General features: G+C 36.6%; 1 protein-coding gene across 2 annotated transcripts in view; it reads right to left on the reverse strand.

The window, feature by feature from the left end:
- Positions 1-1,009: 1,009 nt before the first annotated feature.
- LOC113229385 (axoneme-associated protein mst101(2)) overlaps positions 1,010-16,153 on the reverse strand; it is a 222,026-nt gene continuing 206,882 nt past the window's right edge. The window contains exons 9-23 of one of the 2 annotated variants that reach the window (XM_026462956.1): positions 14,389-14,781; positions 13,621-14,142; positions 13,183-13,289; positions 12,035-12,167; positions 11,662-11,766; positions 10,113-10,261; positions 9,342-9,552; positions 6,916-7,125; positions 6,491-6,727; positions 6,188-6,370; positions 5,266-5,796; positions 4,740-4,949; positions 4,316-4,384; positions 4,153-4,232; positions 1,010-1,366 (exon numbers count right to left, since the gene is read on the reverse strand). In XM_026462956.1, coding sequence (XP_026318741.1) covers positions 4,176-4,232; positions 4,316-4,384; positions 4,740-4,949; positions 5,266-5,796; positions 6,188-6,370; positions 6,491-6,727; positions 6,916-7,125; positions 9,342-9,552; positions 10,113-10,261; positions 11,662-11,766; positions 12,035-12,167; positions 13,183-13,289; positions 13,621-14,142; positions 14,389-14,781 — 3,117 coding nt within the window. In that variant the 3' untranslated portion in view covers positions 1,010-1,366; positions 4,153-4,175. Of the gene's footprint in view, positions 1,367-4,152; positions 4,233-4,315; positions 4,385-4,739; positions 4,950-5,265; positions 5,797-6,187; positions 6,374-6,490; positions 6,728-6,915; positions 7,126-9,341; positions 9,553-10,112; positions 10,262-11,661; positions 11,767-12,034; positions 12,168-13,182; positions 13,290-13,620; positions 14,143-14,388; positions 14,782-16,153 lie in introns of both variants that reach the window. The other variant, XM_026462955.1, reaches the window with a different exon arrangement.

Below are 16,153 nucleotides of genomic sequence, written 5' to 3' on the forward strand. Positions count from 1 at the left end.
ATCGTATACAGAGCGCGACACTCCGCTTTAGTCTTCATTTGTTCTACTAACAGCGCGATACTGCGATGACATTACAATTTAAATTTCGAATAGGTTGACTTGGGACATTTTTTTCGTGGTTTTTGTATTAGACCCGTCGTCCATTTATTTGTAAGTCAATGTGGTACCTAGTCAAATATTTGAAAAAACTACCTTGATACCTAGACACATTTGTATTGTGTAGATGTAATACCACAATGTTTCGAGGACGATTTAACTAACTTATATTTTTTTTTAAATTTAGTAATTACCAATACTTTCTACTCGTAGCATGAAGAATAGTACAGTTAAAAAATTTTCATTCTTGACACTTTGGACTTTGAGTCGTCCTTATCGTGAGCATTATAGAGTCAAATTTAAATCTCTAAGAGCGCTTACACACGGCGACCTTCAACAGCAATGCAAACGCGATGCAAGCGGCTGCATCGATACAAACGCGCGATCTGCCGTCCATTAATTAAAACGCGGCTTAGTGACAAATGGCTAAATAACCATTTTAAATAGCAAAAAAAATAGAGCACAAAATTCTCCTTTAAAAACAGGTAAAATTAGTTAGCGTGTTCGAATTATCGGAACTTATCCTAACGGTGCATAGCTGAAATATCATGAAACAATTTCAGTATTCCAAAACTGGGTTACAATTTTTTAGTTAGCGGGCAGCAGCTATTGCATCGCTCTTTATAGGCGATTGCATCGATGCAATCGCGTTTTAGAAACGCGCGTTTGTGTCGCTGTTAAAAATTATATGTTCACTACTCACCATGTCAAGATTGCCACGTATTCTTTACCCTGTACAACTGCAGGATCTTACAATAAAACAACTAGTTTAAATAAAATTTTAATTCCTCAATGTAATTCATGCATTTCGTAAATAAAACCAAAAACTTTTAATAATATATAATCAAAGATGAAAACACTAATTTGTGAGAAAGTTGTTAAAGAAGAAACGAAATAACAATTTAAGTTCGAAGGTCAGTTTTTATCTAAACACGACCCTTTAAATACAGATATTATCGTTCGATATTATAAAGAACGTCGTTGATTAAAATTAATCGTAGGTAGTTTTTAACTATTTACAAAAAAAAACTTAAAAAGTCTAAAACACAATTGGCACGGAAGTCAAATTATAAATTAAAAAAAAAATCACGTCGAAAAAAAACTTAGATTCGAATTGAAATTACGATTTGTTCGATATGATCGCTTAGTACAAATTGTATTGTATATTTAGAGTATAGTGTATATAATACAAAATATGTACAGTTCGTAAATATACTGGCTTAGCTTAACTAATGAAGGCACCAGAGTGAGGTCGGTGGAGTTATAACACCTGAAACAAGAAAAAAGTTTATGGTTAGGATCCTAACTGAAAATCAGTGCTGGAACGTTTTGCGTTTTATAATGATTTAGTGACACTACACAAAGCATGTTTTATACTTAGTGTCTTTGTCTGAAATTTCTTCCATAAATTTTCAAGGGTAGCAACGCTCAGTCACAAATTCCGTACGTATTTTCGCTGCGAGAACATCCGGACTCAATGCCTCGCGTCTCTCAACTGAGTCTTGTTATTCCGAATGGAATAAACGTATGTGTGTGATATACGGAATCTGGAATCGAAGTTACGAAACGGAATTCCGACTGTATGTGGCCGGCCTTAAGAGCACGTCTAGCTTGACACTTTGCGACTTTCGATCGTTCTTATCATAAGTGACATCGAGTTAAATTTAAATCTTACGCGTCAAGCATGATGTGCTCGGCAAACTGTACCAAGCAAAAGCAACTTACATACACTTTTGAACGAAAAAGTTATTTACACAATTCGATTGAATATTTCTTGTTCTATGTTGTAATTGACATCTATTAGCATTGTAAGGAATAATGCCATTGTAACGTTCCGGTTCCCAAGATGTGCTTTTAAAGGGAACCAAAAGTCAACCACATCGAGTATTATAGTGTAGCGACAACTGTATATTATCCCCGAACTAAATAGTTCTTACACGGGAAACATAGGTGAGGTTATTATGAAATTATATCATAGATTTTACACCTGTCCTTAATTGTTTTATTACAACACTATAACTAAATAGGTCGTAGGGGAATCCCTTGTGTCTATATCATCGAGTATATAACCAGAAATAGAGACGAAATAAGGGCCATCCATCCCTGGCAACTCAACAGGCAAATGGGCCTTGTATCACTTTTAAATATCAACTCTCGTTTGCGCTGAAATCACAATTAGAAGACTGAAATAGATCGTACATTTCGTATCTATATCGGTAATTAAATATTAAATATTTGAACCGCTCAAGTTGAACCGGTCGATTTGAAGTGAAATAATTGGCGACACCCGTCAATTGTTTCGAATTCTGGCTGGGCAATCGGAGCTCAATTGTCACTGAAATGATTTGGCAGAATTGTTTTCAAACAAATTAAATGACATTTCGTCACTATTTCTGGTTACATACTCGATGGTCAGCAACAAAAATAACAAAAGAAGTGAACAAACATAAAGAATTTCTTGGCGCTTAATTATTCGGCCGTTCCTCAACCGATAATTTACAGTCAACAGCACATCAAGCCATACATTTTTGTTCGAATATCGCCTCCAGTGCAACGGAACAAGATTCAATGTTTGCTTGATGTACTGGCGTCTATATATGAAATTGGAGCCTGGCATAAAAAAACATAATTCTAGATAGTAACAAGCCCAAACTAAAACTAAATTAATTCAGGTCAAAGGTCACCTTACCCATGTTAAGTCTATGCGCAAAATATTCAATTGTAAAATAAGTCTATCAGCAAAATAGTCAATTGTAAAAGTAAAATAAGAGAAAGTGCTGTGTTTCAGTAAGGAATTAATATTACGTCTCGTACTTAGTTTGGATACTTGGCAAATAACCTACAATCGCTTGTTAGAGTGAAATATCAAGTCTCCTTCGTATGCTTATGATTCAGTAGGTTCTCTCTACACGTAGGGCGCGTGTCCACGCTAAGAAAAATCGCCGGGTCTATCCAAGAATTCTTGTCGTTTCTACACAGGAACTGTGTACATAGCTTTGGCGCCGGACAAGAAAAAAAATTTGTCTACCCCCGACGCGACGCGCTCTGCCGCTATTGCAAAGGGCGCATTGTCAGTAAACGAACGTTTATGAGCGTGGACTGATTTTGCAAAGTACCATTGTTGCACCACTAATTTCATTGCGACTAATAAAATGCATTATTTATTTATAAGTTTAGTAGAGGAATGACCCGTATTGTGGGCCAAAACCTTAGAGATTTATAAAGATAAACGACGTACTTTTGAGGCATGGAGAGAAATATTTATTATTCAAGGAAGATTTTCAAGAAATGACAAATACGGAAAAAATTGAAAAAACAATTAATTAAATTAAAAACATTAATTTTAAGTACACATTTCTTAAAATTATTATTAAGTAGATCCTTAGGTAGTATATGATTTATGCGTATTTATCTTGCCACGGTAATGCACCTACATATATAGGAGGAAAAATAATTAGTCCTACACACGTCTGCCCGAAAGCATTCGTATCCTGTACATACTCATCGTTTTTTTGTCTGCAACAGACACGACATATTTTCGTGGCTAGATCCGACGAAGTTCTTGTCATGTACAAGACCATTCTCATCTTTTCTGTAGCAGACACGTTGAATTTCTTAGCGTGTACACGCGCCGTTAAGTCCGTGCTGTTTAACGGGAGAAATAAATAGGATGGTAGTATTCACCCACGGAGATTTTGCTCTTTTGGTATTTGAATTGTTCGTAAAATAGCAGTTCTACGGCATTATTACGGTATCAATAATTGTGCTAAATATATAAAAAAAAATTAAATTACTTTTCATAATAGTAATTTTCAAAATGAGAGTTAAGGAGCACTATTCATCGACTGTTCCATCCATTTTATAGGTATTATATATGTATTTGTCTAAGTATTTATATAGTTTTAATAATTTAATGGTTTTGGTTTTTTCCTATTCATATTTTTTGTTTCGTTGTGCACGTATACCCACTATTATAATTATAGTAGTATTTAGATCTGCAGGAAGAAATTTCTGTTAGAAATACATAAGCAGTACCTTTTGTTGTAGTAAACTTACATAAATTTGCACGATTCTCGTCCTTACACGTCCGTGCTCCAAACTATCGAATTTGTACCCAACGCACAAGATGGACAATTCTGAAAAATCACATAATAATTCGTCACTACAACAAAGTATATAATTACCCACTAAATGAGCTACGATCTATAAAGATACTTACAACAATACTTTCAATAGCGTTCGCCAACTGCTCCTCCATGATTTTCACATCTCCATGATCCAAAACTTCCTGAAATTAAAAATACTATTTACAACAATCCGCTCGAACAATCAAAATATTTTGAATCGTAATAATAATTGTAATTTTTAAGTTTATTAAATATCACGATGTTTGATCACCACGATATTCAATTATTTTTGTGAAATTACTCCACTAGGTTGTTATAATTATTAATATAAAGATCGAACACTTAGAGAAATTCCTTCAACCCATTTCAATTCGAACCAACGTCTTTCAGCAAACCATGCCAGACGCTGTGCCAATTAAGCCACGGAATCGTAATAATAATTTTATAAATTCGAGATGAGTTTCAACTTTACATAAAACGATTCAATCAAATGTTAAATGGACTGATAATTCTCACCTCCTGACAGCTTTTAACTGTATCAGCCAACTCGGGAACAGCGGCACAGAGCCTAGCAGCAGCGCAAGCGCAGCTCACGCTGGCCAATCGCGTGGCTCCGTGTAGTACGCCCGCATTGCCAGCCAATCGCAGGGAAGCAAAGTCGCCGCGTGCTTCGTTTGTGTAGCCGGGCACTGAATACGTCATGGACGAGACGGCGCGTTGCCAATCCTAAAATCACAATAAATTGATTGCGATACAATCTCAAAATATCAATCACAGATTGTGTGATGATAACGCTAGATAAAATTACACTACGCCGCTGAATTACAAGTACAGCGTAAATACGGAATTGAGTCGTAAAGAAGTGGCAATATAATCAATTGTATTGTACATCGTTTACAGTTAATTAAAACGATTAACCACAACCGTTAAAATTACGACGGATATTAGCGGTTAAATTAGAGACATTTAGATATCTAATGCAGTTATCGTATTTAGTTACAAAGTATGAGTTAAAACGTATTGTTAATAGGGTCGTACTTACGTCAGTGTCAGTCTTTGCGTCAGCGTCTCCAATGGACCTAACGAGCTCCTTTGATATCGCCATTAAGAGGTAATTCGAAATTTTCGCTTTGGTTTCAGCACTCGCTTCTTTGCAATTCACCGGAGTGATTTCTTTACACAATCTCGTCAAATCATCATCAACAGTGTTGTGAATCCTTTCAAATAAATCTTCGATCAGCTGGCTCACCAGCTGACTCCTCATCGACGGACAAGAACAACCCGAGTCCGACGATATGTAACTCATGCTGTGGTGCATCCTTCCGTAATCTGTTTTCTTTGGTACCGCCGTGTAGATCGAGTAACCTTCATCGACATACTCAGTTCTATCAGGTTTTAAGTCATTGCGGGATGCGTGGTAAGTCTGTCTCATAGTTTCGCTCCTCAACTCTTCTAATTCTTCAGTTTTTATAGACAGTTCGTGACTTAGGGTCTTTATTTTCTCGTCACATTTCCTCTTGCATTGATTTAAAGCTTTTTGAGTCAAAGTTAACTGCTTTTCCAGAGATTCAACCTGAGAACACACGTCTTCTTAAAACCTCTTCTGAGCCTCTCCATGCAAATGTACACGCCACACTCCATGCAAAAACATGCGCCGATTGTGAACAAAGTTCAAAAAGTCCGGGAACCGCGTATGAAGCCAACATGCAGTGTTAGTTAAACGAAAATGAAGCTCTAAACAAGAAAAGCGTCAAGGTGCAAAGCATCTACAAACTACCAAATACTACACAAAAACACTGTACTTTATTTTGCCTTACGGACAAGCAAACTCTAATTCTAAACTAAGATTTGGGTTTACTACGGTTTAGACGGTTTTAACATTATCTCTTTGTCTACTTTGTAACTTTCTCTCCTAGTAGAGACTAGGATCGAAAGTTACATCAATAGCTTCATACGACACCTACCTCCTCCTTCAATTCACTGTTGGTCACGTCCAGCTCCTGGCATTGCTTGTAGCATCTGTTGAGCTCTTTTCTGATAGTGTCCAGATCTCCTGCAAATTTTTTCTCCGCCTTCTTAGCCGAGTCTTTGTGGGTGAGCAGCTCGCCCTCCGCCAGTCTAGCAATCTTACGCAAATGATCCAGTTCCTTCTGTAGACGAAAAATTTTATTTATTGTCTATATTGTATGTGCTTCTAATTTATTTTATTTATTAGTTAATTCAATAATACACGCGCATTTGACGAATGTCTATGTTTTAAAACTTACTTTAAATTTGTTATCAAGAGATTTTAACTCGTTTTCCATCTTCTTAGCTTCCGCGTCGGATTTCTCAAACATTTGTCTAAGCGAAACGTTTTCAACCTTGAGTACATTAGCATCCCTTTCCGCCTTCTCCAATGCGACTCGCGCTGCTGATTCTGATTCTTCTATCTCTTTGACCTTCTTCTTTATAGGATCTAATACCTTTTTCCAGTCAGATTTTTCGCATTCTAACACCTGGATCTGCGCAAAGTTAAAAACATTCTCATAGTACATGACTTTAACACTAATAATGCTGTGGTAATTTTGAATATTTTAAAATATCATTCATCATCATACGACAAACGTTTAAAAAATATGCATAATTGAGAAACTAGCTCTAAAATATGTACTGTCAGGTATAATGTAGTAACAAATTAAATTGACCTCACCTTTTTCTTCAAATGTCCCTCAGTCGCCTTAGACTCTTGAATCTTCTTCTTGTAACCACCTTCCATTTCAGCCCACATGTCGTCGGCTTGAGTAAGCATCTCCAAATACGCGGCTTCCCGTTTCTCTAACTCGGCAACTCTTTGCTTCAGTTCTTTTTCATGGGCTATGAGTACATCCAGTTTCCTTGCAGTAGCAGGGTCTACCGGCAACTGAAATTACAAACCACAAACATGACATTACAAAATCCTGTACTGTATCAAACGTAACTAAACTATAAGTGCAATCAAATTGATATAAATTGGTTAAGGACATAGAGCCCAAACATATTATGTATTTTATGGTTTAATTTTATTTTCCCAAAAATGATTGTATATAATAGAATATTATTTTGACTACATGTAAACTAAAAATAAAATTCTATACATACTGACGAGTAAAGAACTATTCACATTAGACCGTGCCCGGCGCGGGCTCGAATTGGAAATGCTGCGTACTTTTTTTTTATAAAATATAGTTGCGCATTTGACCTCCATCTCACCTGATGGAAAGTGACGATGAGGTCGACGATGGAGCATGCACACCTAAATAATGCCTATTCACTCTCAAGTTATAACGTTCAGGGAATAAGTCTGCAGGCAGGGAATTCCAATCCATAGCCGTTCGCCATATAAATGTGGAAGCGTAACGGTTCGTGCGAATCTTTGGAATATCCACAACATAAGGGTGGAACCAAAGCCTACGCCTAGTCCCCCGGTGATGAAAAGGGGAAGGCGGAATTAAATCGTGTAATTCCATCGCACACTCTCCGTGATATATCCTGTAAAATACCAATAAGCAGGCAACTTTACGGCGGTGTTCAAGGCTCTGCAGCTTCGCCTCCACTAATTCCGAGTCACCTATAAGCTTTTTGGCACGGTTTTCAATTATTATTTGGCTAGTTGATATGTCGAAAAGCCATCCCATAGGTGGCAGCAGTGCTCCATGCACGATCGGACTTGTGCTTGATACAGCTGAAGCAACTGTCCCGGTGTAAAGTAACGCCTCACCCTGGAAAGGATCCCAAGCTGCATTTTTAGCCATGGATTCAATGTATCTGCCGAAGTTCAAATTGGACGACAGGTCCATTCCAAGCAGCTGGAGACAATCGGCTATCGGTATGGATATACCACGAAAAGTCGGAGTCAGCTCAAAGGGACTCCGTTTTGTGGAGAATAGACACGCCTGCGTTTTGGTAGCGTTAAATTTGACAAGATTGGCATTGCCCCAATCGGAGACTGCCTGGAGTGTCACATCTAAACGGCTAACCATGGACTCTCGACAAGACTGGATTTCCTCTCCACTGACCCTTGCATTGGTACATTTTAAATGAAGTGATTCACATTACAACATGCTGCGTCTGTGGCACGGACTAGTGACGCCCGAGCTGCTTCCGAGCTCGTTCGAGCCTCGGATGCGACCCGGCCCACCTCGGCTCGTTGTAATGTGAACACTCTCCAGTGCGTCGTACGTGCCCCGTGTGCCACTTTAAAGAGTGACTATGTTTTTTTTTATATGGATGATGAAAAATTAATTAAGTGCGTAAGAAATTAGTGCTTTATAATATGATATAACGCTACGATCGTATATGAGCGTGAACCGCGTCCTACTGGCTGACTCAGTCTAATTTAAGATTGTGGGGCACGTACGAGACTCGGATGCCTCGAACATGGCTCGTGCCCGGCACGGTCTTATGTGAATCACCCTTTAACTAGAAAAAAATTGAAAATCCGAAAGTAGTTGAACTTTAAAGTCGTTCTAATTACCTATTTGTGTGATACATAGTCTAAGCGAAACTATTAACACGCTCCAGCCACTTACACAAAAACAATTGAGATTCCATCAAAGGAATGGTCATGGTTAAAGACTTTTAGTGTCGTTACGCACACTGGTTTTTTACGTACAAATTACTTGTTGGTAATCAAACCACTTGATTTCAACCAGGAATATTTATTAAACTAAATGATCATTATTTATAATAATAATGTATAACGAAAGTTGTATTTCTCTAAATCAGTTAGAATACGGTTGTACTAATCCAACGTTAAATAATTTATCTGACAGTGTAATACTACCCATACAAAGTGAATGGAAGAACAAGCCGTGCGTTCTGTGGTAAGCGATACGCCTGTCCATAACAGTTGTAGAGCCACTCTGACCATTAAATCGCATAGATCTGAAGGGTTCTGCCATCTCATGTGCCTAATTTCTTTTCATTACCCTTACCCTCCAAAACCGGAACGCAGTAATGCTCACATTACTACTTGGCAGCAGAAATAGGTAAAGCGGTTGTAATAGATTGGACAAAATCTTTCACAAGGAGCTAAATGAACGTAAATCAGCAGTGACTATCATTTTATTCGTCTAATTTATCACTTATCATACTCACATGTTCATTTTTCGGGTCTTTCCTTGTCACCCTCTCCAGTTCGTCAATCTTTATATCAATTTCCCCCTTCTTAGCTTCACATCCGCAAACTGTTGCTAAAACCTGCCTCTTGGCCGTTTCCAACTCATTTTGTAGTTTACAGATCTTTGCTTCAAGTGTTTTTTTGGTGTGTTCTGCTTTAGTCTCAATTTCATGCCTCTCGGCTAACAGCCTGAAAACAAAAATAAATAATCGTTATTAATACTTCAAATCTCTAACGAAGTAAATTTAGGATGAATAACCTGATAGCAAACAAAAGAACTAACACTTTGGCAAAGTTGAAAAGTGTTGATATTAAGATTTCTTAATTTAGAGATCGGGTGCTACAATTAAGAAATCAGATCTCTAGATTCTACTATCTGCTTTTCTAATTACATTTTTATTAATCGCACCACGTGTTATTAGATTTGCTTATCTATGAATACACATGAGCCAACAAGGCTGCAATAACTGGAATAGAAAACCAGCTAATCGTAATGATATCTGCATGTATTATGGTAATAAAAATTACAATAGTTCCTCTTGCACTAACCCTGCCACGCCCACGCCGTTCGCTACTATTAACTAATTTAATGTACTTTGGAAAGTAATAAACAAAAAACTAAATATGAACTTTTAACGTAATGTTTAGTGCTAGAATCTCATTCATATCTATCCAGGATCTACGAAATGCGGTTTTTCAATATTGAAATTAATTTGTTTTACTTATTTAGTCTAGTGTCATAAACTTACTTGCGTATTTGCTCCTCGACGTTTTTGTTTTTCAAGCACTCAGCTTTAGTGTTCAAGATATGCTGACTCTTTTCAGAAACATGCTTTATTTTTGCTATCGCCATCTTGGTGTCTTCACAGAGAGGACTCATACGATTCCGCAGTACTTGCTGGAAAGTGAAACATATTTATGAAAGAATTGATTCACATTTTTATCACAATTTATGAACGAGCGGTGGTAGGTAAGTCAATGTTTGTAATGTTTAAAAGCAAACATCGTAATTAAACCTGCAGGTATGAAGCCCAACCTGTATCGGGCTAACGTGTTGATCTACCTATACCCTAAACCATGATAATGATGAAAGTGATGAACGTGAACAAAAAATATTACTCTTGTTACGTTATATACAAAAATATAATTATAGCGACATCTCTAGTCAGTGATGGTAGTTGTAAAGGTCCTCTCTGAGTGAAGAAATAAATTTCTCACAGATGTCGCTACGGCAAGTCGTTGAAAACCAAAAACAAAGATTTGTAAGAAGCACTTAGAAAAATTTGTAACGTCGGCTTGGTAGGTCAATGGGTCCGCTGGTTGGTTCTTGGCTTAAATTTTTATTTACTCTCATAGCCTCGCACTAGGCAAACCCAGTATCGCGGGTTAATATAAACACACACACAGACAACCACAAATTACACCCAAGCTCAGTTTAAATTGGCAAAGCATCTGGCATGGATTACCTGAGGGTGCTGGTTCAAATCCAGCCGGATCAAATACATTTTTCTAAGTGTTCGATCTGTGTTATTAATAATTATAACATGATTCTGTTTTGAAATATTGTCAATAGAAGTTTCAATTTGACGGTTTCTTGATGTCTTTTCCTTACTTAACTAAATAAGGAAAAACATCATCAATCATCATCAATCATTACTGTAGATTCAGATTTTCTTACGCGATGAAAAAGCATTACAATGCTTATTCGTAAAGGATATTCCGAGTATTGTTCATTATTTGCGGTTTAAATGTCATAAAACGGCTGTTGGCGTAAAAATCAAATTGTTTGTCTATTCTACGTGATTTGGGTTTCCACTGATCGGCATCTCATTTACAAAATATACTACCGGAAGATTTCATTTGAAGTTATATATGGTAAATGCTCACGCTAGCTCTTTGACAAGCAATAGCGGGACGCAAGTTCCTTATGATATGTACTATAAAGCGACATTTTATTACACATTTACATGTTATAAAAATAATATAAACTACATGAAACAAATTATGTATTATGTGAAATTTTTCAACTCTCCTATTTCAGCATAAAACGTTATTGACTGATGATGAAATATCTCTTTGCAGATGTGGCTTTACTACACCAAGGGTTCGATATTTTGTAACATTAATTATTTATGTTCATTATTATCGCATTTACTTAAGAACACAGTGCTTAACCATCAAAATCTATGGAAGAATATCAGTGAGGGCAATGTGCTTCATAATCCTCTGTAGCTGAGTCATAAATCCATATAAGATGTCTCTATTATTAAGTATTATATTTTTTGTAAAATTATTTACCTTACTCGTAGGCGACAAATCCGTGCCAATAACTCTAAACACGTTCCAGGCTATTAACGCCGGCACGGCTCTCTCCAATTGGCTCAATCTTGTCATCAGCTCAGTCTGAAACAACCCGAAACAGGTGAATGGGAAATTCTTTGCTTTTTAATAATTTACATATGTGTACAACTTTAAATTTAGACATCTTATCCGGCTTATTTTCAAAACATACTACTAGTTGTTTTTATAACCAAGCTTTTCAAAAGAGTATTCAGATTGTGTAACATCGCTTGATTTAATTGCTTTTTCAATAAATTTGATAAATTTAAACATTCAAGATACCAAGATAATTTTTCATTTTGTTTCTCATTTTATATTTATTACTCCTTACCTCTCTAGCTCTCAAAGCGCATTCCCTCTTGTTCAATTGGCACATAAGCCTTTCGGCCTGAGCACGAGAACACTCCCTTTGCTCCGTCATATCTCTTAGTTGAGCTGAACAGAGCTCATAGTCCATCTCAAGCCTGGATACAAATATTGTACTGTCAGATTAATATGTCATCAATAGCTCTAACTCCAAGTTAACGTAGGTACGTAGGAGCTACTTTTTAATGCGGAACAGGTCACTAAAATTCTAAATGAATTTTCGGGAAATTGACTGGTGTAATGCACAAATGGTTTTTTTTATATATAGAGACAACGATTATTGGGAACATACGTTTTGCATATATATATGATGAATTGAAAATCTGTAATTTAGGAATTTACAACACACAAAACCTATTCAATACAAATAAAACTCATTTAATCATCATTCGTTGCTCAAGTTTTCACAATTCAAAATGAAATATGAAAAGTTACGTCGACGATAATTCTAGCAGTAGGTAACATATGTAAGGATGCAGGAGTTTTTTAGATCGTTAAAACAGTACCTACAAAAGTCGATATGCTGGAGCATATTCTAAGAAGAAGAAATAGAAGGTTTGATCATTACATTTATTACAAATTCCGCAAGACACGCCTACAAAATGAAGAATGTCAAGGTTCAGCACGTTTAGCATGACACAAAGGAGCGTCTCAGAGCAAATCATAATGTACATACGTATTGCAAGCAATATTTGTATTGATGTCGTTTGCATGAATAATAAATCCAAGTGGCAATAGAGAACAGCTATGTAAATAGTACGAAACCAGTTTCTTCATAAAACCCCAGAACCGGCAATGTATAGCGACAAAACTAACAAGGTATTTTGTGTTTGATCAAGCTATTAGATCCTAAATGCCAAAAGTCATGTGATTTCGCAGTTCATCTTTCCTTTTATAACATTGATGTAGGTTGTAACGTTTACAATGTCACCAATTTAACTTTACATTTAATATGCTAGCATTTACAATGAAAACATTGACTCTTAGAGTTTTTAACGGAATAGGTAACTTTGTGCCAATAACACATCAGCCTTCACGTGACAAATTAGCATTTAAAAGTAGCAGTATGAAGAGCATGCCCGCAGAGAATCGTTAAAGAAATAAAACACTTACTGTTGCCAATGCAATCGTGTATCGTTTTCTATCTCTTCCAATTCACAACATTCTTCTTCTAATCTTTCGTACTTGTCCTGAAGATCTACAAGTTGTGTTTCGAGTTCCTGCAAGAAAATGTTTCATTATCGTTTATGTATTCATATTAAACATCAACATTATTAAATGCGCTACGCTATTGTTCAGAACAGCTAATTAGCAATACAACGGCAGCCAAACAAAACTCAGGGTCGTATTCTAGAACTCTACTCAATGCTCAAGCCAAGACTTCAGTATGATTCAAAGCACTAGAAATCATACTCAAGTCCTTGCCATTACGGTCGTATTTCCAGTGCTTGAAATCATACTCAAGTCTGCTCAAATCCTGACTTGAGCATTGAGTTCTGGAATACGATCCTAATTATTGTGACCTCAACAAGCAACTACGTGTTTACATACCTGTATCCGATTTTCAAGCAGAAATTCTTTCTGCAATCTCTCAGCAAGTTTAGCCTCTTTCACGTCCTGCGCCGCCTCATAAATAGATATCTTTCCCTCCAAGAATTTAAGCCTCCTTTCATAATACTGCTTGTGTTTCTGTCCCAACTTCACACACTTACACTCCAGGCCATCTCCTTCCTCTTTACTACTTAGTGATCTATTTCTAACTCCTTGCTTCTCTAGTTTTTCTCTAATACTATTCAGTCGTTGAATTTCGGTATTCAGTTCACCGGTACATTCGAAACTGTCATTCACGTCAGTCTGTGTGCATTTGGACTCTGTCTCGACACCTTCGAAGATGCCGCTCTCTTGAAGTACACTGTTAGGTTTCCTCTCTTCACTGCAAAGGCTTTCTAGAGATTCACATTTGTAACCCTTCTGCTGGTAAGGGGTTACTGTTGCGATCGCCTTTTGTGTCTTTGATGGAATATCAGTTTCAGGTTTAGGTTTTATTAGATCGCTTATGTTTTTCGGTTTTGCCTAAAAATTATTAAAGTACTTAACATATATAATAACTACTGAAGTATTTCATTTTATTTGGATTTCTTATTTAATTCACACCTGCCATATTATATATTTTAATATATATAATGCTTTGACGTCTAGCAAAACATGTCAACGTGAGCAAAACGCTTGAAAAACGTAACGATCTATGGTTGTTTTTTTAAATTCTTTCCGTTATGGACTGATAGTATTTGAAAATTAAAATCGGAAGAGTTTACATACCTGATAACATTCATCTTCGCTGACGGAGCTACTCAATGCTTGCAAGTTATAAAGCAACATCAGGACTTGCTCCAGACAATTTCTGTCTTCAACAGAAGCGGCATTCAAGATCATCTGCTCGAGATGATCCTTCACTGGGTTGCTTTTCAACGAGTCACTGGTCTCCAAGTTCCTGTCCAGAATTTCTGCCAATACTTGTGCCTTTGCGAAGTCCTCTTTGAAATCATCTTGCGGGGTGTTTAGATTGCGTCTTGGATTGCAAGGGCTGCTCGGAGCGTGTGGCGACTTGTACCCTGAATCCATTCGCTTGAGTTCAGGCGATGCAGAGTTCTTTATTCGGGAGCCGGGGGACACGCAGCCCGAGTCTGAATCTGTTAGGTTGTCCCTAGCACCCTGAAAAGAAAGTAAAACGAAATTGTTTTATTCTCTATTCTATATTTTTATTTAATCTAGGAACAAACTCCTTTCGTGTGTTTGTAATACATTTTTGTTTTTTTTACCTACCTAAATAAAATTGAATACACAATTCTTTATTATACAAATACGAATATTGTATTGGAAGGATTTAAAATTTCAATTTCAAATAACGGAGTTTGTAACATTTGGACTAATTGGAAGCAATTGTTTCTCGGACGTCTATCAGCTAAGGACGCCAGTTGCGTCTTGCCTTTTTTGAACAAACAGACTAAATTTAAGATACATTGCGTAGTTATGTCTACACCTACAATGCGTAGGACGGTAATCGATTGATAAGGTCGACGTCTTTAAGGTAATTGTCGATTGTTTTTCAAGGTTTAACGTTTTTGTAACAAAATTATAACGTGTTATAGACTTCATAATATATAGCCGATGTTATGTAAGATAAAATATTCCCATGAGAAAAATGGAAGACTCCTTAGAAGTGTTGAATTACTGCAATGCGTAACTTGATCCCTTTCCGCAATTTAAGTTACTCGACTTCACTTTCTTACATCGCACTTCCCTATAAGTAGTATAATCACAGACCACATAAATTTCTTTCTTCCGTGAGTTTATTAAACTAAGTAATACCTACACTAAGTAAAACTAGGTACACTTTTTTAATATACTAAAACCGACACTGCATAACGTCAAAATTAAATAATTTTGGCAGTTTAATATACATAATAAACTGCCTCCGTGGCCGAACTGTTGCCATGCCGGACTGCCACGCAGAGGTCTCAGGTTCGATTCCCGGGTCGGGGGAAATATTTGTATGGCCTACATTTATTTCTCTCGTGAGTTATGTGTGTGTCCAGGGCACCCGAGACACAGGGTTTTCCCTACTGCGGGGCCATTTGAGTGTGTGCGTTATAAAAAAAAAGTTGTGTCATTCAAGCTTAGATGACTTGACAGGTGAAATTATAAGTCGATTTTACAATTTATTTTGTTAACCGATTTAAAAAAAGAGGAGGTTCTCAATTCGACTGCTTTTTCGTGTGTAAGTTACACGATGACTCGTGAACCGAAGATGATTTGTGAACCGATTGTTATGATTATTTTTTGTTGGATCTTTCCGGTTATATGTATATTATAATAATAATAAATTTATTTGCCATAATAATAATACAACATGCATATTGTACAGTAAGTAAGAATCAAAGAATCAGTAGATATGACCGCTGGTACTTAAAAAAGGACAACCTGTGCTATAAGTACCAGCAAACCTTCCAATGGCGTAGTAAAATTTACAATTTATTCAATTAATTTATAATCTTAATTATATAATCTGTCTGAATAATTATCT

This window comes from Hyposmocoma kahamanoa, unplaced genomic scaffold (genome assembly GCF_003589595.1).
Source record: "Hyposmocoma kahamanoa isolate Upper Pololo Valley unplaced genomic scaffold, ASM358959v1 62, whole genome shotgun sequence".
NCBI classification, from domain to species: Eukaryota; Metazoa; Arthropoda; class Insecta; order Lepidoptera; family Cosmopterigidae; genus Hyposmocoma; species Hyposmocoma kahamanoa.